This window comes from Drosophila navojoa, chromosome 5 (assembly GCF_054131105.1).
Source record: "Drosophila navojoa isolate 15081-1374.11 chromosome 5, UAZ_NAV_1.0, whole genome shotgun sequence".
Classification (NCBI taxonomy): Eukaryota; Metazoa; Arthropoda; class Insecta; order Diptera; family Drosophilidae; genus Drosophila; species Drosophila navojoa.
The window spans coordinates 7,608,659-7,632,915 of NC_142893.1; the positions used below are offsets into that span (position 1 = coordinate 7,608,659).

General features: G+C 38.3%; 3 protein-coding genes across 21 annotated transcripts in view; 1 reads left to right on the forward strand and 2 right to left on the reverse strand.

The window, feature by feature from the left end:
- The window catches only part of CAP (Cbl-associated protein), a 47,395-nt gene extending 41,176 nt beyond the window's left edge, over window positions 1–6,219 (reverse strand). For 5 of the 14 annotated variants that reach the window (XM_089260935.1, XM_089260942.1, XM_089260938.1 and 2 more), the window contains exon 1: window positions 5,981–6,219. The gene's annotated coding sequence lies outside the window, so the exon portion shown is untranslated. Of the gene's footprint in view, window positions 1–5,088; window positions 5,310–5,927 lie in introns of those variants that run through there. The other 9 variants (XM_089260943.1, XM_089260941.1, XM_089260940.1 and 6 more) reach the window with 6 other exon arrangements.
- RNaseZ (ribonuclease Z) overlaps window positions 1–24,257 on the forward strand; it is a 93,973-nt gene that overhangs the window by 44,488 nt on the left and 25,228 nt on the right. Inside the window, exon 3 of one of the 2 annotated variants that reach the window (XM_089260947.1) lies at window positions 14,298–14,323. The exons of the other annotated variant lie outside the window; for it this stretch is intronic. The gene's annotated coding sequence lies outside the window, so the exon portion shown is untranslated. Of the gene's footprint in view, window positions 1–14,297; window positions 14,324–24,257 lie in introns of those variants that run through there. 2 annotated transcript variants of the gene reach the window in all.
- LOC108654040 (beta-1,4-galactosyltransferase galt-1) lies at window positions 14,913–21,422 on the reverse strand. Of its 5 annotated transcripts, XR_003980018.2 has the most exons (6): window positions 18,409–19,241; window positions 18,170–18,332; window positions 16,547–16,850; window positions 15,430–16,476; window positions 15,173–15,273; window positions 14,913–15,079 (listed from the first exon to the last, which is right to left on the reverse strand). XR_003980018.2 is itself a non-coding variant. In XM_089260949.1 (5 exons), the coding sequence occupies exons 2-5, from the start codon at window positions 18,514–18,516 to the stop codon at window positions 15,651–15,653; spliced, it is 1,401 nt and encodes a 466-aa protein (XP_089117075.1). In that variant the 5' UTR covers window positions 18,517–18,857; window positions 20,022–20,195; the 3' UTR covers window positions 15,341–15,650. The 5 variants fall into 5 exon arrangements, 4 of the variants coding, with proteins under 4 accessions (XP_089117075.1, XP_017960550.1, XP_017960551.1 ...); XM_089260949.1 differs by lacking the exons at window positions 14,913–15,079; window positions 15,173–15,273 and adding an exon at window positions 20,022–20,195 and having other exon boundaries at window positions 15,341–16,476; window positions 18,409–18,857; XM_018105061.3 differs by lacking the exons at window positions 14,913–15,079; window positions 15,173–15,273 and adding an exon at window positions 20,016–20,195 and having other exon boundaries at window positions 15,341–16,476; window positions 18,409–18,854.

A 24,257-nucleotide genomic window follows, 5' to 3' on the forward strand; every position in this document is an offset into this window, starting at 1 on the left:
CTGTCGTCTTTTGTCGCCGTCGTCGTAGGGATTATTCTCGCATTTCTCTGTGTCACTCGTCGCTGGCAGAAACTGAACTAAAACTAAAAAACTCAACCAAACGGCGCCATCGGCCGATCAAGCACCAGCACAGCCGACGGCGAGCCGGCATTTCAAGCAGCGTCAACGCCAGCTGCGACGTCAGCGGCGACCGCGACTGCGACGCACGACAGCCCGGCAAAAGTTTGACACGCGTCCGGCGCTGCACAAATTTTGATATACAAACACATATATCATATACATATATCTGTTTCTATATCTATCTCTAAATATACATATATGTATCACGTAATTGTTGACCGCATAGAAAAAAAAAGGAAAAACTTTTGATTTTTACGTTTTAGTTATCAACTTTCGCTCTCGACGCGCCCGAGATTTTCATTTTCCCTCTGGTTCGTTTTTCGTGAGACTTTTCCCCTAACAAGATAGATTTTCTTTCGAGCGCGCGTTTCTTCTGCTGACGGCGACTGGCAGCCAAGGAATGGGCCATGGGCTGCCTGCTCCCAGCTGCCAAGCGGGCCACACAAATCTGTGGCGCAACGGGGCACGTAAATGGGGAAAAATTAAGAAAACACATCGGGAAAAAAGAGGAAAAAGAGGAAAAAAGCAAGAGCAAAAAGAAGAAAAACTAAAACGAACAACAACAAGCACAACAACGGCAAATACAATATGGGGCATTCATAATGAGGCTCGTCTGATGATCGTTTTAAAAATACATGAGGCGCTGAGGTCTGTTCGAATCGTTGGAGAGCATTCGCAGCATTCGACTCTCGAGTAGTGGGAGTACTGTGCGTGTGGGGTGGCTGGGGCGTGTCAGCTGAAGGAGTCATGTGTCGAGTGCTAAGCAAATAGGCAGCAAGTGCTGTGGGCGCTGTGTAGTCATGAGTGGCAACTCGACAAACACCAAACATAAGCAAAACAGCACAAAATCAAGTCCAAGTCACGTCAAGTTCTCAGGACTTGAGGCGCACGCGAAAACTCAAACAACAAATGTTGCATAAATTTCAACAAAAAAGAAAGAAAAAAATATGAAAATACATATATATAGATATATGTATATATATATATATAGATCCACACAGTTTGCCTGCGGTTATAAACAAAATCGAAACTGAGTTGTTTAGAAAATGCTTTTGCGCCTTCGTTTTTCGTGCTGCAAAATAATGTCATATTTAATTATATTTTTGGCTACGCTGAAATCTCTGCAATTTTCATGTTTTCATTTTCGCTCTGAATGCCACAAAAATAAAAGAACTCAACTTTGAGATGTTTGAACTTTGCAAATAAACAGAACACGCAAGAGTTTCAAAGGCAGGCAAATATTTTGATGGCAAATTTTATAACAGCTCAAAATATTATTGCTGCAAATGGTAAATATCGAAGGGTAGGAATTTCACAAAATATATATGTTGTATATATATAATAAAAGAATATCAAATAAATCGTAAACAAAATGAAAGCATAAATATATAGAAAATATTTAATATTTTTTATTAATATTAATAATTATTATCAATATTAAATATCGAAATTTATTATTTATACTCATATTTTTTTTTTTTTTGCTCAAATTGAATGAGTTTTAGATCAAAATAAAATTTCTAAATTATAAAATGAAATAAAGCAATTAATATAATTTTAAAACAGTTTAATTTCCATTCTATATAAATTATCATGAACAAATACTTTGCATGCTCACACAAACATATTCATTTAAAACGTAAATTTTTTTGCCTTTTCTTTCAATGGGTTTAGCTTTTATAAATTATGAGCCAAATTTATCTCAATATTTTCAAATTTTCTTCAAATTTATCAAAGTTTTTTTTATTTATTTGTTTTTATACCCTGAACCCATTGAAAATGGGAAATCAGGGTATAATGGTTTTGTTAAAAGTATGTAACAGGCAGAAGGAGGCGTGGCAGACCCCACAAAGTATATATATTCTTGATCAGGGCGACAAGCTGAGTCGATTTGGCCCTGTCCGTCTGTCTGTCCGTCCGTCCGTCCGTCCGTCCGTCCGTCCGTCCGTCCGTCCGTCCGTCCGTCCGTCCGTATGTATGAACGCGTCGATTTCAGAAGATATAAGAGCTAGAGACTTCAACTTTTTTTTAAAATGTCCGTATGTATCACGCGCAGATCGAGTTTATCACTAAAAAACGATAACTCATTCCGATACTTTTTTATCGATAAAAAACCTTATCGAAGATCACTTAAAAAATTATATCTCCTACACCTTTCAAGCTAGAGTCTCCAAATTTAAAATGTATATTAAGATGTATTTTATACAATTTCGGTTTTTGTTAAAATTTACCCCCCACCCCTAAATCCACCCCCTCACCCTCATCTTTGTAGAAGTCGTATATCAAATACTAGAGACTTGTGCTTCGGTATACACATACATTTTAACATTATGATTACGTTCTGAAAGTTTCATTACGATCGTACGTCTAGAAATTAAATTATTCAACAAATAAGTTGTCATTATATTGCCAACACTGCAGCGCAACCCAAGCGCAATCGCCTGTATATGTGAGTGTGTGTGTATGCGTGTGTTTGTTTGTATGCGTGTGTGTGTGTGTGTGTGTGTTTGCTAATTATTATTGAAATATCAGTTGCTTGTAGGGTTCAGGGGATCTCGTAGTCGAGCAGTCTCGACTAGAGCTTTCTTTCTTGTTTTTTTGTCTTTTTCTTTAAACTTGAAATGTTATTTATTATCTTTTTCTTATCTCAATTCAATTAGATCTATTTTAAGTCATTCAGAAATTTTATTTTTGTGCTTTGTGGAAAATACGTAAAATGTTTATTTCCCAAATCAATTTGATGCAGACAAAATGCTGCGCCGCCTATAGAACACCTCAACCAATATGCCCAAACAGATCGCTTGAGTCCCACACACACACACATAGAGAGAGGCTGCAGCTGAGCGTGTGTGTGTGTGAGTGTCTAACTTATGGCATTTTCAAGATATTTTTTCGTGCGTAATTTCATTCGATTCGTTTTTAGCTTCTTTTTCTTTTCTTTTTTGGTGTCTGTTCCCTGTTTTTCTGCTGTACACTTGAATAATTTTTACGAGTCGAAATTGAAGCACTTTTTTCCGACTGACAAAGTGTGCCGACTGTATATAGAGAGTGTGCACATGTATATACATATAGAGCTATGTATCTTCCACTGGGCCATGCGGTTAGTAGTCGTTGATTTATTTATAAAACGTACTTAATGGATTTGAATTTCTTGACTTCGGCTGACTCTGCGGCTGCTTACTCATCTTGGTGGGCGCAAATAGATCTGTGATGCCTTTCCCAGAGCCTGTCAGGTGCCAGACGACAGACGGACGGACGGGCGGGAGGTTGGGTTGGGTTGGGAGACAGACAGAGATGTGTGAAATGTGCACGTGATGCAAATGAAGTGTGCCTGAGGGCTCAGCAGTTGGGGGGGTAGGCGGGTGTCAGGTTATGCAACAAGCAGTCGGTCTCGCTCGTCCACACTGCTCAAAGCAGCAACAACAACAACAACCATTATAGGCAGAAGCAGAACACAGTGGTGCACACTTAACATTTGGTACCTAATTAAAAAACTATTAAAACGGCAATTTCCTCTCTGCCGGGCAGGCATAAAAACTCAAGCAACACCTTACAACAAGACAAGCTAGCCGTCTCACTCTCGCTCTCTCTCTCTCTCTCCCTCCCTCTTGTTTATTTTCTTTGGTTTCGCTTCCGTTGCGTTAAGTTTTTTTGTGTGTTTTTCTCTTTTTTTTTTGTGCCCAGCACATTATCATATTATCATTTCCCATGCCCTATTAAATATCGCATGCTTAACTTAAGTGCTCAACTCGGTTAGGGTATACAAAAGTTGTCTATATTTACGCAACATCGATAACAACGACAACAACAACAACAACAACAATTAGCACTTATTGCACTAGATATGCATTTCATTTTCTCAATAAATACTTTTGTTCAGTTATCTTTCAACTGATAAAGACACAACTCTGCGTTGAACTGAAGTTGCCATTGTTGGAGCTTGATTAGGCAATTTTCGAGATATCTGAGAATCGAGGGAGTTCTTTGAAATCAAGGAAAAAAACGTCATTTTGGATTATTATATGTGAAAGTATATATTCCCTTAGCATATTTTTTAAGCTTTTGTATTTATATGTTCTATAAAAAAATTACTTATTAATATAAGCATTTTTCTTTAATTTTTAAAATTTTAAATAATTATTTTTATTTATTATCATTCGTTCATTTATTATTTTTTTAATTTATTTTTTATTTTTTTATTAAATTAAATTTGTTGTATTCATTTCTGTATCATTTTATTAATCTGTTTCTATACATTTATCTAAAACATTCTTTATTTATTTATTTATTTTTTTTTTTTTTTTGCATATTTTTTCACTTAGCCTATTTATTCCCAAAAACTGTTTTTCTATCCAATGTGCTCATAGTTTTTATTATTTTCGCATTTCCACACCAATTCCAAAGGCAGTTAAACTATGTGTATATATTTTTTTGTTAATTCAATTTAAGTTCCGCACAATATTTCACAAATTCATACAAATTTCTTTCAATTTACAGTTACGCGCAATATATCACAATCTATTAAAATTCTAGAAAATTGCTTTAGACTTTGCAGGGGCTTGCCATGAGTCGTAATGGCCTATTGATTTTATTTGCGCTTTGTCCTTGCCTTTTCTTTTTTCTGCTTTGATTTTTGTTATTGTTTTGCTGTTGCTATTGTTGTTGTTGCTATTGTTGTTGTTGTTGTTGCTAATTAGCATCGAATTTTAATGCTGCTTTCCAAGCATTTGTTTTGCTTCTGTTTGTTGGCTCTTCATTTGCCTACGATTTTGGTAGTGCAGTTGTTGTTGTTGTTGTTGTTTTACTGTTTACGTATGCGTAATTTATTTGGGCAACATGCTGCACTCTCTCTTCCTCTTCTTCTTCTTCTAGCTCGTTTTATTTGTTTTTTACACACACACACACACACACACACACACACACTCACTCAATCATTGATACATATGTAAACACAGTTGTAATACAAACATAATTAATTTATGGCTCGTGCGCTCATTTGTTGCTGCCACCCGCAAGCAGCGACGCCAACGACGACTGCGACTGCGACTGCGACGCTGACGTCACGAGGTCAACGGCGGCAAATCACAAACAGCCAATCGAAGAACACAACAAGTAAAGCTTTGCCTTTAGTGCTCAATTAATTGCAAATTCGTCGGTTTATATCAAAGAGCTATGCCGGTGTCTCGTCCCCCCCTGCCAATTCCCTGTCCCCCTTTGCCCTGCCGTCGCTTTTGTCCACTGTGCCGCGTTCCTTAGTGCAACGCGTACGTGCGCCAACTGAATTTGTTGCATTGCAAAATCTCTGAATCGCTGAATATCCAAATGCGAAATGCGAAATGCGAAAGGCGCCCAAGAGTTGGGCGGGTCAACGACTGTGCCGGCAGCACAGTGTGCACAGTGTGACCAGGCACAAGCAACTATCTACATGCATATGTATATGTATACATATATATATGTATATATCACTTATATATATCAATGCCCAACTGGTGAGCTTGTCTTATCTTCGTCTGAACTTAGCATAATAAATTTGTTAAGTGGCTAAAAATCGACAAATGATCTCAGCGTCTCTTGTTATTGTTGTTTCTCTTTTTGCCAGCCGCGTGTTAAACTTGACGCTCAACTGCAGTTTTGGCCAAGTTGGGCCTAGCCAGGCTATTAGCGCCTGCTACTCTAGTTCTAATTCTTCTTCTATCGTGTAAACATGCATTAGGACCTTAAAAACTTTCAGGGCACATTGCGTCAGACGCGCCACAACAACAACAAATTAAACACACACACACACATATACATATATATATATAGAGTGGGAAACGCTTTTAGCTATGCTATAAATAGCCAGCAAATGTCTTATACTAACAACGGTATTGTGTAGCGCAGTGTAATTGCTTTTGTTATACGTTTCAATTTTGGTTTTTGGCTTTGTTTTTTTGTTTTTGTTTTTGTTTTTGTTATTTTGCGGAACGCGCTCGCGATCGCACACAGCGTCAAAGTCGAAGTTCTAATGGCAACTGAAGCTTCGCAAGCTTCACACAACGCGTCAGCGACAAGCGACAGCAACAACAACAACAACAACAACCGCAGCGGAGAACAACACTTTGTCACCTGGCAACCCGGCAGCTACTTTTTTTTATACTTTTTTGCTGTCTTTACACACAGACAGCGAGCCGGCCCCAACAACAACAACAACAACAACAGCAGCAACAACAGAAGCGAAAGCAACAAAAAACTGCGACGATAAGTTTGCCAAAGTTGTTAACTGTCTATTGTTGTTGTTGTTGTTGTTGTTGCTGCTGCTGATTTGCGGTTTTGTGCTCAACAAAAGCTAATTATTGTAGCACTGTGCTCGCTCTCTGTCCCACACGCCGACTCGCTCGCTTTCACTCGCTCTCTCGCTCACGCACACTCTCGCAATGCTCATTCGTTTGCTCTCTTTGCATTCGATTTCCTGTTCGCTCAAATCAATCGAATTCACCAATGGGAAGCTTATGTTTTTTGCTGCCTTTGGGAAGATACCCTAACATAAGGTATAACCAGTTTGGCATGTAGTTGGAATAATCTTTGAGATCGATTGATACGGATAATGAGTAGAAGTAGGCCTATATATATGTATACAGATTACATTGGTTGAGTCAATAAATACTTTTGCAAAAAATACTAAATAAAATACTTTTATAATGCCTTTAGTTATGGTAATTTTAAATTGTATTTACAAATGATTTTATTTATTGTTTATTTCGTTTTTATACTGAAGAGATAATAATATACTTGACTTTTCCTTCAGGTAGATAGTTATATCATTTTTATATATTTATTATATTATTGATACACATTTTTAGTATTCTTTATGTATTTTTAATTTTTTTCGCAGTTTTGTATTTTTTATGAAATGTTTATTTATTAATTTTTAATATTAATTAATTTATATTTATTTTTATTTTTTGTCAATCTAGTATAATTTAAATATATATAAAATAATTTAAAAACCTGATATAATTAAAATTATATAAGAATTTGTTAGAGTTTTCTGCGTCTCTCTCTCCCTCTCTCTCTCTTTCTGTTTCTTTCTTTCTCTTTCTCTCCCTATCTCCCTCTCTCTCCTCTCTCTGTCTCTCACTCTCTCTCTCTCTCTCTCTCTCTCTCCTCTCTCTCTCACTCTCTCCCTCTATCTCTCTCTATCTCTCTCTCTCTCTCTCTCTCTCTCTGTCTCTCACTCTTTCTCACGAAACTCAAATATTTCCCATATTAGAGCATCCAATAATCGCATTGCTAACAACAGTTGAGAAAAAGCTTTGATTCTATTTGCGTTTCGTTCACTGTTAGAACGAAGTCCGGCTGTTTTCTCTTTTGCTGGGCACCTGGTGCCATCGAATAGAAGGTTTTGGCACATTGCCAATCTGTTGACAGCTGGAAACAGCTTTCAATTTCAGTCACTCGACAGCTGGAAGCGAATGCGCAAATCACTGAGCAGCTTAGAAAAAGGGGGGAAAAAAACCTCAACACAATTAAGACTCGTTAATCAGTCAACTTTTGCTCGAACGTCAATTGCGCGGGGCAACTTATCGGGTTGCTTAATTTTAATTTTAAAAACATTTTACTTTCTTTTCTAATTTTTGTTTCCAATGAAATCATGCTCATTCTTGAAAAATATATATATGTATATATAGAAATAAAATTTCTGATAAAAGCTGAATATCAAATTCTTATCAGACGTGCAAAAAGTATATAAAAATATGTACATACATACATATATAATAAAAATTATTTTAACACACGTCCATATCTATATCATAACATATTTATATGTATGTGTGTGTGTATGTACTATATGCCTGTTTGTGTACCTTTATCAATATTTAATGAAGTATGATTCCCAATAATTACATAGACATTGCGTGCCATGGTAAAAATAAATTAGAGTAAAGCACTGAGCAAAAGGAGTTGAAAATCAAATGAAATAGAATATCAAATATGGAATATTTGATTCTTATGTTATATTAAATAGATCAACCATTTATTATATTACATTATAGAACCAATGGACGTAGTATATCTATACATACAATCATATACAATTAATGTGTGGGCGTTTCGTTAACGCCCATCAATTTGCATTTGAATAAACGTTTGCCCCGCAGACGTTCGAAGATAACAAATTAACGCTAATTGCATTTGAAATTCGTTTCACATGCGAATTGAACAGAAATCGAAAAACCATTTCACAGAGACTCAGCCCAAACATTTGTCTCTTGGCTGCTGAATCACCTCATCTGCCAGCATTCAAAATAACAATTTATAAAGCCCCTTGTTTATGGGATATATTTCAGTTTTTTGGCAGCCGAAATTCAAAACAAGAACTGGAAACACAAAAGCCCAAAGAAACAAAAGCAAAAAAAAAAATAAATAAAAATAAATTTCAAATAAAACAAAAAAGTCAACGAGGCGGCATCAGCTGAGCGGTGCTACCTAAAACAACAGCAACAACAATAGCAGAAACAGAAATAATAATAAAAACAAAGAATACTCATAGATAGTCAAGATAAGCGAAAACAAAAGCTTGGCTGTGACTGACTATGAAATACCCTCGAAATATTGTATCAAGGAGGGGGTAAACAGAGATAATGGGAGCTAGGAACAGAGAGAGAGGAAAAGAAAGAAAGCGAATAAGAAGATGAGAAAATGAATGAGATGGAGAGACAAATATAGGGAGATAGGGATAAATAAACAGAGAGATTCAGGCAGGGAAGGAAAGATAGAGAGAAATGGAGTGAGTGATTGTGAGACAGACATAGACAAGCGAGAGAGACGAAAAAAAAGCCAGATACAGAGAGAAACACATAGAGAGAGAGGGAGAAAGAGAGAGAGAGATAGAGATAGAGATAGAGAAGAGAGTTTTACAGATTAGTAGCAGCAAATCATAACTATCTATATATACTCTTTATATACGTGCTCCACATACTCTCTATATATTATCTCTATATACTCAAAGTTCTTTCCCAGCCAAACAGTTTGAAATGATTGATCATTAATCAAACTATAGTTCATATAATTATCTTTAGCAACTGGAATAGCGACTTGATATCGACTAAACCATATATAACATCAACTGAACTAGATTAAACACATGTTATACACTCCCTTGACCTTGAACCACGCAACATTGTGAAGTGGCAAGTGCTTAACTTTCATTATTTATGTATTTCGTCTGTGAGGAAAGGAAATCTCAATTCAGCGTTTAGATAGAAGCAAAGTATATAAGTTAGCAATCGATAGTCGTAATTTGTTATTGATAATGCAAACCGAATGTGAGCAAAGGCATTTTAAATTTCATGTACAGAGCAGCTGGGACAATTCCCAAATCGAAGCGTGAAACCATAAACTGGACATACGATATGGAGCTATTATAATTGTGGCTCTATGGCTCCGCGGTCAATGGCATTGGGAGCGAACGAGACATTCAAATGCCTTCTGGCCACTTGTCGACATTCCGACATTGTCGTCGTCTCCCATTACCTAGGCACCACCTAGGGGTGGTGTGGGGCAGTTCAGTGCGCCAGGTGTCGCTTAATTAAGTACCCCGAGGAGCAATAATTGGCCGTGAAGCATGAATGAATGATTAAGTTGCATGTGCTACACGTAATTCAATATGCCACTTGATTGAAGCGACTCTCAGTCTCTCCCTCTCTCAGCCTCTCCCTCTCTCTCTCTCTCTCTCTGAGTAGCGCCCACACTGGCTGACTTTTGGCCAACAAAACTCGACAGCTATTAATGTTTTATAATCATTTTTCGTCTTTTTAGTGCCGTGGGAGCAGTGAATATTATTAAATTGTCACGAAATGCTAATTATGCTACAGCGAGACAGAGACAGAGAGAGCTAGAGGGAGAGAAAGAAACCATTAAACATTCATGCTGCTTATGAGCTATTATCATGCTATATGGCATCCAAAAGTTTTGGGCGTAGAAAATAATTTGGTAAGGCGTAAATGGCCAATTATTTTATATTTATTATATTTATAAAATTTTATTATTTAAATATATTTTTATCATTTTTTTTTGCATTTTATTTTATATTTATATTTTCATTATTTAAATATATTATTATCATTTATATATATTTGTATTGCTCATTTTAAATTTGTATTTTTGTTTAAGAGTTGACAAAAATTATTTAAATATTTTCATGAATTAAATAATAAGCAATAAAAAAAACCAGTATTTTATTTGGTTATTTAATTTAAATATGAATTTTAATGAGTTTACTGTATGTACTCATATGTATATTATTATTAAATACATTTGTATTTGTTGTGCTTGAAACGCAGCTGAAGTGTAAACAATTCGTCAATGCTCAACAATTGCCTTTTTATGAGCTCTAAACAATTTGAAGCGCTATTGTTGCTATCGCACACACACAGACACACACACGCATCATTTTATTGACAACAAATTCTGAAGTTCACTTTCGCATGGGACATATAGACTATAGACATATAGACTATATAGTGCGAAAAACTTAAAGTCGGCTGTCTTATCAGAAACATTTCGCGCCATGTGGCTCATGTAATTGTTGTTGTCATCGTAAACATAAGCGGAATAATAAATAATAAATAATAGTAAACGCAAAGACACATTCACATTGTTGGGCGCACGTTGCGTATGCTTAATATGCGTGAATTGCGCTATTTAATGAAAGTTTCTGATTTATTTCGTTGAAATTCTCTCCTGTGACAGGTGAAATTGTATAATTATTATTGAAAACAATTTCGAATAAATTCAACAAAAATAGCCAAAAGCCGAAAGGCCCAAAACTTCATTTGCATGGCATGTCCCATGCATCCGGTCATTAGAAAATTAATTGAACTATGACCAAAACTCGCCTCGAACAACCCGCCAGACTATAATTTAAAACGTATTAAAAATCACACACACACACACAGAAACTAGATACACACTCACACACACACACACACACACATTTATCTAGATCCATATATAAATAGCGAGACAGACAAGAGAAACACAATTTGGAGCGCATATTTTGCACCATTTTCGGTTGGGCTATTGGGCACATAATAATAAGTATGAATACATATGTACACATATATGAACATACATATATAGTATATAATAAATTATCATATCATATGCGGCGAGCATTAGGCCTATCTTCACCTTATAGCTTCAAATGGTTGAAAATAGTTCCTAATAAGTGCTTATCGCACTTAAGATTTGAATATTTAATGAAGCGAAGGTCGATGGCGTATAACAGTTTGTAGCACAGTTATGGTTTGTTGCGGCTAAGCAGAGATTCAGATGCTGACGGGGGGAGCCAAAAACAAATTAAAAACTCAACTTTGAACTTGCGATTCAATTTGATAAGGGTTAATTAAGGGCGAAGGGGCATTAAAATTAACAACTTACGTTTCTTCTTCTCTCTGGTGAAGTGTCTTCAGCTGCAATGCACACGCACACACACGCACGCACTTAACACTTAAACACGCGCACTTGCAATTGGTAAACAGTTTACGTTTAGCGGTTAGCGGCTAGCGGGTAGCGGGTAACATTTAGCGGTTGGCTATTGATGAGCCCAAAAAATGCAAATTAACTCGCGCGCGCGCGTCTTAACTGTTGTTACTTTTCTGTTATTCTTGTTGTTGTTGTTGCTGCTGTGAACAGCATCGTTTGCACTGCTGTTGTCGTAGTTGTTGTTGTTGTTGCTTAGTGCAAAAATAAAACTCACGTAATTCGCACTCGCGTATTTACACACTCTCTCTCTCTCACACACTCTCGCACGCTCGCACTCACGCCGACAACTTGACTTGGCAAAACTTCTGTAGTAACTAAATAGCAGCGTCCTACGGTATCGTATAGCACAAAACAACGGCGTGTTTGGCGACAGCGACGCGCCACGCCGGCAGCGGCAGAGCTGGCGTCTGCGCACAGTGGTACGAAAATGTGAAAAATTTGCCAAGGAATTGTTGGAATTTATCTAATCTACAAATTCTATTCTTTTCAATAAAGATAAAGATAAATATATGTGTATGCGTATATATGTATATATAAAATTAACAATTGTCATGTGAGAATGCCACTCTCTCTTACCTCACTTTCCCTGCATATATACATAGCTTTGCCTTCACTTTTCTTCATGCCTTTCCATTATGCATTTGAGTATATGATTTTGTGCACTGCACAAATTGAATTTGTGCCACTGTGCTCAGCTTGTCGCTGACTTGTTGCTGCCAGCGCTGACTGCGACGTCAGCGGCCAGTGGTGGGTGCTATGGGCTCGAGTCTCTGGCGTCTGCTTCGGTCTCTGGGAGCTGCGCTGAAGCCGGCTTCAGCTTTGGCTTTTGCCGTGACTTGTTGACGATTTGTTTGTGTTTTGTTGTTGTTGTTCTCGCTGTTGTTGTTAGTTTCGACGCGCTCTGCGCTTGGCGGGCACGAACCACAGATCCGATATATATTTTCCAATTTGTATGCATAAATTCACACACAGATGCACACACGACACAAAAAGGGTGCGGAGCTAAGGCCCAATATGTGATGAAGGGGGGGACACGTGTGTATGTGTGTGTATGTGTGTGCCTGTCTGTCTCTCCCCATCATTCTCGACTGTCCAGAATCAACGGACTGCGCTGCTGTCCAAGCCAAACAAAAGAGCCCAAACAAACAGCACACACACACACACACATATGTATGAGCACAAGTACTCACACTACACAAACGCATATGCAGTCGCAGCCGGCGTCGCAGTCGCAGTCGCAGTCGCAGTTGCCGTCGCACTCGTACATGTGCGCATCTGGTTTAGGGGCACCAAACTTGCAGCTTAAGCTCGCACATGATGTGGAGTGAGCGGAGAATGACAACGAGTGGCATATAGCGGGTGGTGCTGCCAGCTGCACGGGCTGTACGAGAAGTTTTGATGGCATGAAGCAGCATAAATTGAACTATGTTAATCTATAAGTACCCTATTAAATTACATATATTTTTGTTATATAATATTCTGTAAGCAACAGAAAATATAATTATAATTTTTATAGTTTTTAAATCATTTCATTTCTGAAGAAACTACATATATTTATTTACGTTCTATTATTTATTTAATTTATAATATATTTGGATTATATATTCTTATCAAACTCGCCAATCGTCGCCCGTTTAACAAGAATTTTAATAACGTAAGCAACCCGCTCACTTTTTTTATTAATTTACCAAGAAATCTTCATAGCTTCGATTTCCCATCGAATTTCCGACTCGCCCCCAAGCTTTATCTACGTCTGTTTTATAGACCGGCCAATTTGCGTATATTACGTTTTATGTATGTGCTTTAGATAAGCAATACTGTCATATATTGGATATAATATCGGCTGCTAGCTAAACTTATTTTCGTTTGCTTGGAGCTGAATCGATCGTCACTACTTCTTTGGAAAAGTACACAAAATACCCCCGTGAATGAGCTTGAATAGTTAGAAAGCTGTACAGAGGGGATTCTACCTATAAGTTACCCATTACATGTAATTAGTTTTGTAGTACTTTCAGAATAGACCTCGTACTTGACAGTTAAAGAATTTTTATAAAATTAACAATATCTAAAAAACATAAGATATTCACAAATATAAATATCCTACACATTCCACTCATTACAACAGCCCAATATACCCCGTTCATATGCTGGTTTAAGTGGCATTAAAATTTGCCTGTTGCCGGCTTTAGGCGCTTTGGTCTCTGCTCCTCCGCGTTGCTCGTTCATTCACATAATGCCACAAGTTGACGCGTCAAGCTCCAACAGTCAGCGACAGCGGCAGGGGCGTGTTCCCCTATGTGCCCCACCCCCACGCGTTCCCCCTCCGCATTTCCCTCTGCAATTGCGCCTGTGTCCGTGCCCGGGCAACTGAGCACACATAGAGCACATGAAAGGGGTCTCGGGGTCAGGCACAGCATATAGACAGACGACAGTTATTATTATTATTGCCCCAGCTAGCCGAGTGTTGCATAGTTTTTCTGTTTTTCAGCTTTTGTTATACATGTATACGAATATATAGTTTTTTTTTATGGTTTGTTTTCGTTTATGCGCTGAAATGTTCGCTGGCAACACGTAGGATTAGGGTAAGAGGAAGAACGCCAGAGTGAGCAGCTTTATGACATTGTTGACAATACAGAAAAAGAGAGGGAGAGGGCAAGTGAGAGAGAGAGAGAGAGAGAGGAGGTGAATAGGCGAAGGAGTGAACAGCAACCGCTTTATGTCATTATTGACAGAGAGGAAGAGTGAGAGTGCGAGAGAGAGGAGAGGTAAGCGGCTAGTTAGGGCTCTTCAGTTGTAAATAATGAGCTCACTCGTCGCGCCACTGGACAGGACTTGACTAGTGCAGTAGCTGCAATCCGAGTGCCTGTCAGTTGACTGACAATCCAAAGGACAGTGAAGGATAACAAATGCAGTCACCAGGATATCAGTTGCCTGCTGCGATACCGTCAATTGTTGTCAATTGTGATCTACTTGAAGCTGCGTGGCATGCAATTTATGTGTGTATTAAAGTTATACGTAATACATATTTTCAATAGAAATTCAGAACCTTATAATCTAGGAATTTACTTGCTCTAACTAACAATATAGTTCAACATCCAGTTAGTAACAGCTAAAACGTATGCAAAAGAGAAGCAATCAAAGCGAAGCACATAAAATGTTAAAGTAAAGGCCATGCTGTTAACTTCAACAGAGCTCTGTTAGGGCTCTATTAACTACTCTGTTAGTGCTCGCTTAAGCCCTGTTAGTGTGCTGTTAAGCCTACGATGGCTTACCTGCTGCAGCCACTGTTGCTGTTGCTGTTGTTGTTGTTGTTGTTGTTGTGCTGCCATTTTGCTCTGCTTGAGTTTTGCGAGTGGAATATGGCGTGCCACAATGCTGGCAAGACGCCACTTCCGTTTCCTCTTCCACAATTTTTGTTGCTGTTGTTTGTGCACTGAAAGCTCATTAAATTAAGCAAATGCGATTTCGATTCGTTGTAGCTGCTGGCTGTTGCAGCCGTTGTTGTTGGTTGTTAGCTGTTGCTCACCTGCTGAGCGCCAATATTAAAGGGCCTCGCGCACGCTGCGCTTTGAGCACACTTAACAGCTGCGCATCGCTCAAGGCGACATCCTGCAGGCGCAGCGACGACTGCAAAGGCCAAAGCGGAAATAAATTCAATTTTTTTTATACAATTATGTATTATAAATATATAGGCATATATTTCGATATATTCATATTTTAAATAACTTAAAGCACATTTGATTTGTTTGTTTTAGACTAGCTTAAGCACAAATTTTCCCATACACTTTTGGACACACGTTTGGCGGGCAGAGGCGGCGCCGCTGCCGACGTCGACTTCGGCTTCGATTGCCCGCGACGCAGCGAACAGAACTTAAGCATGTTGCGACTGCAAGAGTTGACACCAGACTGGACATCAGCGGCTCTCGGCTGATGCGCAGCACTCAACGCTCGGCGCTCATCCGTTGGGGGCGTTAACGGCAATTGGTGATAAGGCACAGTCGGGGCTACGCCAGCTGGCAGATGCCATGTCGCTCCATGAAGACCTCGAGGCATGTGGCATCGACGCGATCGAACAGCAGCGAGCCGAAGCGCCGCGCCGTGTAGTCCACAATGAGAACCATTTTGCAATTGATGCACTTGTCGCGATAGTGGAAGAGCAGCCCGACCGTCTGGTGCACGATGTGATCGACGTAGCCCGGCGCGGAGCGGTACACCTGATGGTTGCCCATCTCGACAATGCCGCGCGTGTTGACGACGACCTTGCTCCTGATGTAGGCGGGCAGCACCTCCAGGGTGCGGCGCACCTTCGACTGGGTGTAGAGCACCCGGTTCATGACGTGGGCGGGCGCATTGAAGGTGTCGTTGCTGTCCTTGCGGTAGAAGAACACGTTGCGAAAGACGAAGCCCGAGGTGCGGCCCTCGTCGCACTGGCGCAGGTAGTCCGCCAGGGAGTTGTGCTTGAGCGGCATCAGCACCTCGTCCAGGTCGACGACCGCCGCATAGCGATAGTTGTCCACGACATTGGCGCGATAGACGCAGTCGTTGAACTGCGCCACAATCCCGGCATAGTGCAGATCCTGCAGATGCGACTGCACGTTCCACTCGAACACATCGGCCAGGCCCTGCAGCCGATAGTGCTCCAGCACGCGGCGCACCTCCTCGCTGGCCTCCACGTAGTAGAAGTAGAAGTGCGTCGCGCCCTGCAGCCGATACATCTCCACGAACTCGACCAGGCGCAGCACATTCGAGTAGTTCTCCTGGATGGGGCCGACGCACACGGAAATCGTGGCGCGCGACTTGGCAAACAGCTCGGACATGTTCCGCGGATAGCTGGCAAGAATGACTCAGTTAGCAGCAGCAGATGCCAATATGTAGGGAAGTAGGGATCGAGCCGACTCACCTGATCTGCACGTAGCTGGGACTGAGCTGACTCAGCCGATTGGAGCCGTAGCTAAGTGCCACGGCCTGCGGCAGCTGCACGGGCGAGCTCTTGGCCACGTGCAGCGGACACATGATGCTCCAGGCGGCGAAGCTGTTGTTGTGCACGTCGTGCATGGCGCCCGCCTCCTCGGCCACAATCTCGTAGCTGCTGAAGTCCGCGAAGCGCACGATGCAGCTGATCTGCGAGTCGCGCAGTCGCTCCGGCAGAATGGCGAAAACTCGCAGCGAACCAATTGTGATCTCCTCGTCCAGGCGAACGCGGCCTGTGAAACGAATGCGAGGGCAGCAAGATGAGTTTCAGGACAAGAGAGATTAGAGATAGTGAAAGTGAGAAACATATTGAAGCTGATTAATCTAGACTAAACAGCATCGAGAGTAGAGTAGAGAGAGGGAAAGGCTTAGTGAATCTATATAGAGGGAATGAGAATAAAGAGGGTAGACTCTTAACAGAGTGTGAGAGAGAGAGAGAGGGACGAACATAAGCAAGACTTGTGCAACAGAGAAAATTCTACAGTGATGCCATTTGAATACATATTTGCAGTGAGTGAATATTGAGAGAGAAGAAATAGATCTAGAAAGAGCTGAGCTCACAGCCTAAGACTAAACAGCAAAGAGATCGTTTAACAAGAAGAAGAAGACTTTTGAGAGTGAGAGGAAAGAGCATTAGCTGGAACAGCTGGAAATCTAGGCAAATAATACGCTGGACATCATAAATATTTATTTCTATATATGCATATATGTATATCCAACTATGGCTCCCCTCAGATATATACATTCATATATGTACATATATTCTCATATATATTTCTTTTTATTAGAGCTAACTTTTTTCGCTCAGCTTAAATCTTCTCCCCAGCCCCAGCTCCACTTCTTCTTCTATCTTCACTTTAACCAATTCACACAATAAAATTATCCCAGTTTCGCACTCAACATAATAATTTGATTTTATTATGATGATAAATGGGGGTTTTGTTTCTCGACTATTTATAAACTCAAATTAACATATTTACACACTCTCCAGTGCTCTTCTCTGGCAGAAGAAGGAAAACAAAAACTGAACCGAGTGAAGAATAATACTCCAATTAATGTTGACGACCTTTTGCATTTCTATAAAAGTTAGAAAGTTTTCTACTGCTTCCTCTTCTCATTCATTTTTGGCTAACATTTTGGCAGATTTATTCTCGTTTTTGGCTTGCTGTGAGTCAGCCAATGTTGCTTTCAAATCAAGTTTAAATTCAGCAGCAGCGATTAAATATAGTCGGAGTGCGCTGCTGAGACTATATTTAGTTTATTTATGTTTACTTTAATGTTCTGGAAACATTAAATTAAGTTTGTTAATTTTATAGGAATTTCAGAAGTTGCTCAAATAGATATGAGAGCAACCCTGGAGTAAGTGGCTTCTATATTTATTTCTGTATAATCTGAGAAGCGGATGATTAGACCATAATAAGGACAACAATAATGCTGATTCACTTTCCAATAATGACTTTATTCCTTTCCAACATTATGATAGTTATCTATGGTAACTCTTTCACTTTTGCTATATTACTTTATCTGCCTCACTCTCAAAGTTTCGACTCACCCACTATATCCGTTCGTGCATCGAAATATGCCGAGTATATTTCATGCCGCAGCGAGGCGTTGCCAATGCGTCGCCAGCTGTTGTTGTAGTTCCAGTGCGGATTCGGCTTGGGGTAGAGCAATTGGCGCTGCATCTGCTTGAGATCATCGCGCAGGCGTTCGTTCTGCAATGGCAAGTGAGCACGGATGAAGTACACTTAACACACACACACATGCACACACGCACACACACACACTCACAATGGTTGTGCGCATCGAGATATAGAAGAGAATGAGCATGATGCAGGCAACCAAACCGGAGAGCGTAAAGTAAACATATTGAAAACGATTCTCTTGGGCCGCCAGCATTTTAAACAAATTGTATATATATTGTATATATGTATATCCGATATAGCTAGACGTTTTTGGCTGCGACGTATTTTGATTATTTTTAATTGAATTATTTTATAAGACCGCGCGACCTTGAGAACGACGCGACGCACGCAGCCGTAGCAGCAGCGGCTGGAGAGCGGGCTGCTTTCTACTGAGCACAGGATACGTGCGGCCAGTGTCCAGGTGTGAATTACAGTTATGCGACTGGTGCGCCAAGCTGCCTACTCGTGACTACAAGTGTCATGCTGTTTAGGAGTCGCCACAGCACGCTCGCCTCTGCTGCGCTGTTGCTGCTGCTGCTGCTGCTGCTGCCGCTGCTGTTAATATATATATTTATATATTTGTTCAAAGTCGACGTCGACCGCGACGGCGACAGCGGACAGCGCAGCCAACCCCAAAAGCGTCTCCTGTTGCTTGTTTGCTTTCAGTTTTGTTGATGGGCGACCATCGATTAACGATAACATGCGGTGGGACGGGTGGGTGTGGGTGAGGAGACTCGGGGGCAGGGACGGGGCTAGGGCTAGCTCAAAGCAAAAGCAGCGCGTCTTTCAGTGTCATCATCGATGGCTGCCCCGCCCGCCCCACCTCCTTGACCCTTTCTAGCTAGTCTGGTACACTCATAAAAATAATTGAGCGAAAACACTCAAAGAAATAGAATTAGGAAAATCGAACGAAAAAAACTCATTAAAAATAAAGCAATTCAGGGCAACATTTGTTCGACTGCGGGGCAGGAGCTTGAAGCAGTGTTGGATAATGAAGTTCATAGATTAAAGGTAACTTAGACATGTATGTAAAATTATAGAAAAATTTAAATATAAATATAATATGAAAGAAAACATTGGAAAGTAGACAAAAGAAAGGAGACTTTTTATATTTAAAATTGTTGTCCATAATTAAAAACACAATTAAATAAATAAACAAACAAAATATATTCATTTAAAAATGAGTTATAAAATATATGGGAAAATTTTAGAATTTAAATTAATTATTTTTAATTCATGAACTGATAAATATTTTCTTTGAGTGCGAGGATATTCTAGAAATTCCTAAAGGCTCCGCATATTAAAGGCAGCTAAGGCTTCCAGTTCTCTTTCTTTCGAATGATACATCAAATTATTTAAAATTAATCACAAATAGGAAATGTTTATTTGTTTTTATTTTAGCTTTAAATTTGTTTTTGCTATGATTTTTTCAAACGATTTTCTTTTTCATATTGAATTTTTTAATTTCCTCGCCCAATTCACAATTTCTGCACGCACTTTCGGCTCGTGTCATTAGTCGCATGGCAATTAGTATTTATTGAATCAGAACGCGTATTTCAATTAAGTGAGTTATTTTTGCGAGTGCTTTGTTTGTGGTTGCGCCACGCCGCAGGAATCGAGACTAGAGCAGCAGAAGCAGGAGCAGCAGCAACAGCAGCAGGAGGGACATTTAGTGGCGCCCGCAATGCGCAAATGATTATGGCACCCACGCACACACACACACACACACAGCCAACGACACTACAACAAGTGTCTGGAGCAGGACTCGGGCGACGCGTATGCAACAAGTTAATCAACGTACGTTTCGCATGAAACTGGCGCCGTTCGCAATGCTGTCGCCGCGTCATCAGCAGGCGGCAAACAGCGACAGAGCAGTCGGCGTCAGCGTCGACATAGCTTTTCCTATTACTGTGTGTAGCTTCGGGTGTGTGAGTGTGTGAGTGAGTGGGTGTTTCTATGTGTCAGTGTGTGTGTGTATGTGTGAGCTGGCTTGTAAACGCACTTCACTTTAACATGAGTCGACTTTATAAGTTCTATGTCTTTTTTCTCCAGTTGAGTGTCCCACTGACTGCAAAAATATATACATACATATACACATAAACACACATATGTACATGTATGTACATGTGTATGAATTAAAACTATTTTTAACAAACATCTCAAATATACAATCCAAAATATTTCATTTGTCTCGCTGTCCAAAAGAAAATAATTATTAAATTATATACATATATATCTGTATATATTTTTGATATGTATGCATATATATATACTTACATATATAACTGAATTTTGAACAAATTTAATACGGTTGTTTATCAATGCCAAGTGGCACAGTGGGTTTACATTGATTTAATTTAGTTTAGACATGCCAAAATATATAAAATTATATTATTTTTTATTATTTATTTCAGTATTTTGATATAAATAATTTTGTGTTATAGTTGGCAATATCTTTTATTATTTTTTTCAGTATTTTGATTTAAATATTTAATTTCTTTTTTAATAATATTTATAAATAATAATAATTATAAATATTATTTGTTAACTGTCATAGTTAAATACTTTATTTTATTCTATTTCCATAAGCTCACACGTTTTACAAACACTTTGCCCACTGTGCAGTGACCGCAGTTGAACGTTTTCCACGTTCTTTCCTTTTGCTTTTGCTTATGGAGCTGTCTCTGCTATACAGTTTATTTGCCTTTTTACATTTTCTTTTAATTCCATAAGAAAAGCATTTTGCCTCGATTCATTTCAATTCATTTTTCATTTCATTAAACAACAAATTATTTTTAAATATTCGTTGTCATGCAGCGAGATAGACAGCGAGAGAGAGATGGTCGATAATATTTTCTCTGTATCAAAAATATGTCAATTGAAGCACTCACTTGAAGTATAAAGTGATCCAAGAGAAAATATATGTAAATAAATATCACAAAGCATAAAACATGTTGTACTCTCGGTCGATACGATAGACGCAGCATTATCCGAAAGTCACTTGGCGATCACAACCGGTGGACGGGCAATTGGGAACTGGTTAACAGGTTGGGTTAAATATGAAATTGGGCGTGTTATCGCGTTCGTATACTGATAAGAGTTTGCTTATCGTTAAAGTAGCATTTGCTTCGAATACATTTAATAATGTCGTACCTTAGTATCGATTGCCTTCAGGCAGTTAGGCAGCTGCTCGGCTGCACCGCGGAGCCCACTGTTTGACCCGCATGCTACAGTAGCTACTCGCCATAGGCGACCAGCATAAAAGTCAGCCGCTTGCCCACCGGCAGCCAAATGTCAACCCTACTAGCTCCTGCACCCTAAAAACTTGCCAAAAAACGAGCTCGGCCCTTCACAGTTTCTAGCTCGCATAGTCAAGCGTGAGAAAGTTAAGGAGTTCTCGAAGTTTGCTCCGAGGATAACTAATTCGTGTAAATCTTGACTGATTTATAGGCACTGGGTAGCGATATCAACTGGTTGCTCGAGTTCCCAGCTCCCAGTTCCTAGTTCTCAGGCACCCCAACTTCTCATAGATCTTGTGCGTGCGTATGTCTTGTGGTGGTGGTGGCATTTACCCACCACCAGCACAACCACTTAACGACTCGAGGGATCTCGAATACCAGCATAAACAGCATTACCATTTCAATGCATTCCCCTATATATAGCATACACACATTTGTACTGCTTGAACCCTCCTCCGTTGTTATGACCTAACGGCACGCAGGCCACCGGCGAAACGGGGCACGCCTGCGTGCGAAAGTATTTTCAATTGTTGAGCGGAACCTTTATTGCATTTCGTGGTGGTTGTTTACTTCGGCTCAGCTATAAATACTCGCACAGATCCATGCGGCGGCACAGTTCCCTCTGGAGTTTTACCAAGTGAAGAACAAAAGTTTTAAAAGTTCTTTCTGTACAGTGAATTAAAGCTGGGCCGCCACCATCTGCTGGTGGCGGCTAACCCAAGTTGAGTGTCTCTAAAGTACAGTTCAAAACTAAACCAGTTTGAGAGGCCCTTCCAAGTACAGTTAAACACTAGTTGCATGTGATCGCAAATACTGTAAGTACATTTAATTAATGGCTGTGAGTTGGGCCTTGTATTAATGAAGCATATCTAACTATAGCTGCACGAAATTGAAGGCGATTGAAGAAGAGCAACAATATTGACTATACGAATTTGTAGTATTTATACAAAAAGATTGCTTCAAAGAAAATGCAAGAAGATTTAAACTAATCATCAAGAAACACCATAAAACAAAACAAAAGTCTTCAGCAAGATATACAAAAAAAAATATTACAAACTCAAACAAATTGCTGATCAAAAGATAACAAAGAAATGTCTGAGCCATTTAAAAGAATTTCTTCAACGGGAGCAATAAAATTTTTCACCAAACTAAAGCTGCAAAGACAATGCAAATAATAAATAGTATATACTTGCATATATTTATACATAATACAAACATTCAACAAATCTAAAATAATAATGAAAATATATAAAAGCCGATTTTCATCAGAAATTTCCGGAATATTCTACAGCATGTCTGAATTTTAAAAAATAAAAAAAATATATATATACAACCACAATTAAAAGTCTTCAGGAATCTTCAGGAAAGTGCTGCAAATAGAAGGAGACAACAACAAAAAATCCACTAAAATCTACACAGCTTACTGAAAATTCGACAAACTACAAATTCATTTCACAAATGGATCACGCAAATATAAATGGAATTTAATATACTTACGGAGCTCAAGCTCTAAACAGAAAAATCATTTTTAAAGATTAAACATCGCATCTGGAGAATTGCTGGCAATGAAGTTCGGATCATTTACGTGTTGCTTACATCAAGCATAACAACCATTGTTCACTTTTAAGCAACCCTATATCTTATATATAAATTTTAATCAGAGAGAGGCATTACGACAATATCTTCCACTCGCACTTCAATTATTTTGTGCCTTTTTAGTTTCATTTTCCTCTTCAGTTTTGTTGCTGTTTTTTCGTTATGAAAGCTATAAATTTGTTGGTCTAACAATATGCTCGTTAAAAATTTCCAAACAAAAAAAAAATATATATATATAACTATTAATCCTACAAAAATTAAAAAAAAAAAAATTAAAAAAAAAAAAAAAAAAACAATGTAAAATCGTGAAATTTTTAACGATCTATATTGCCAATATCAGGCGTGTTTTTGTTATAAAAATGAATTTGTTATTGATTTAAGTTCGTTCAAAAAAGGGTTACGTTTTATTTTTTAAATTTTAGGTTTTCCTTAAATTTTTCATTTTTTTACAATTTTGATTTGGTAAGTTTTTCATATAATTTATTTAATTATTAATTTTATTTATTTCCCTTCGCTTTTGGTTACTTCAATATTTTCAATTGGTAAGTTTTTTATTTCAACAAATTATTTTGTCTATGAAAAAATTGTTTGAATTCAGTTACTTAAACTTTTAATTTGGTAAGTTCAAATGTTTGTTTTTCATAAATTTTTTATGACATTTTTTACATTTTTGGTTTATTTGTATATGTCTTTATTTTCGGTTTTAAGTATTTATTTATTTCTTTTATTTTATATTTTGTTTTTAATCTTATTATTCTTTTATATACTTTAAACATTTTTTATTTAAGTTTATTAATAATTTATTTTGTGCTATTATTTTTGAAAAAGTTTAATTTTTTTTTTAAATATTTTCTGTTCATTAGTTTATTATTTATGTCAATACCAAAAATTTATTTGTTTTGCTTTTATAACTTTGAAATATTTAATATTTTTTCAATTTATGTTTTTTTTTTTTTAATTTTAAATGTTCAAAAAGAAATATTTTTTTTTTTACTTTTTAAATTCTATATTTAAATTTTCTTTTTCCTTATATTCCCAATGCTTTGCATTTTACTTAATTGAGTTGTATTTAATATCTTTTTTTTTTATTATATATTATTTATTTTTAGTTTTAAATATA

Bases quoted from the DNA above. Each gene is read 5' to 3' on its own strand.
- LOC108654040 (XM_089260949.1), bottom strand. From the start codon at position 18,516: ATGCTGGCGGCCCAAGAGAATCGTTTTCAATATGTTTACTTTACGCTC. The intron at 18,333-18,408 runs GTGAGTGTGTGT...TTGCCATTGCAG, and splicing joins TCTCGATGCGCACAACCATT to AACGAACGCCTGCGCGATGA. The intron at 16,851-18,169 runs GTGAGTCGAAAC...TTCGTTTCACAG, and splicing joins TGCACGAACGGATATAGTGG to GCCGCGTTCGCCTGGACGAG.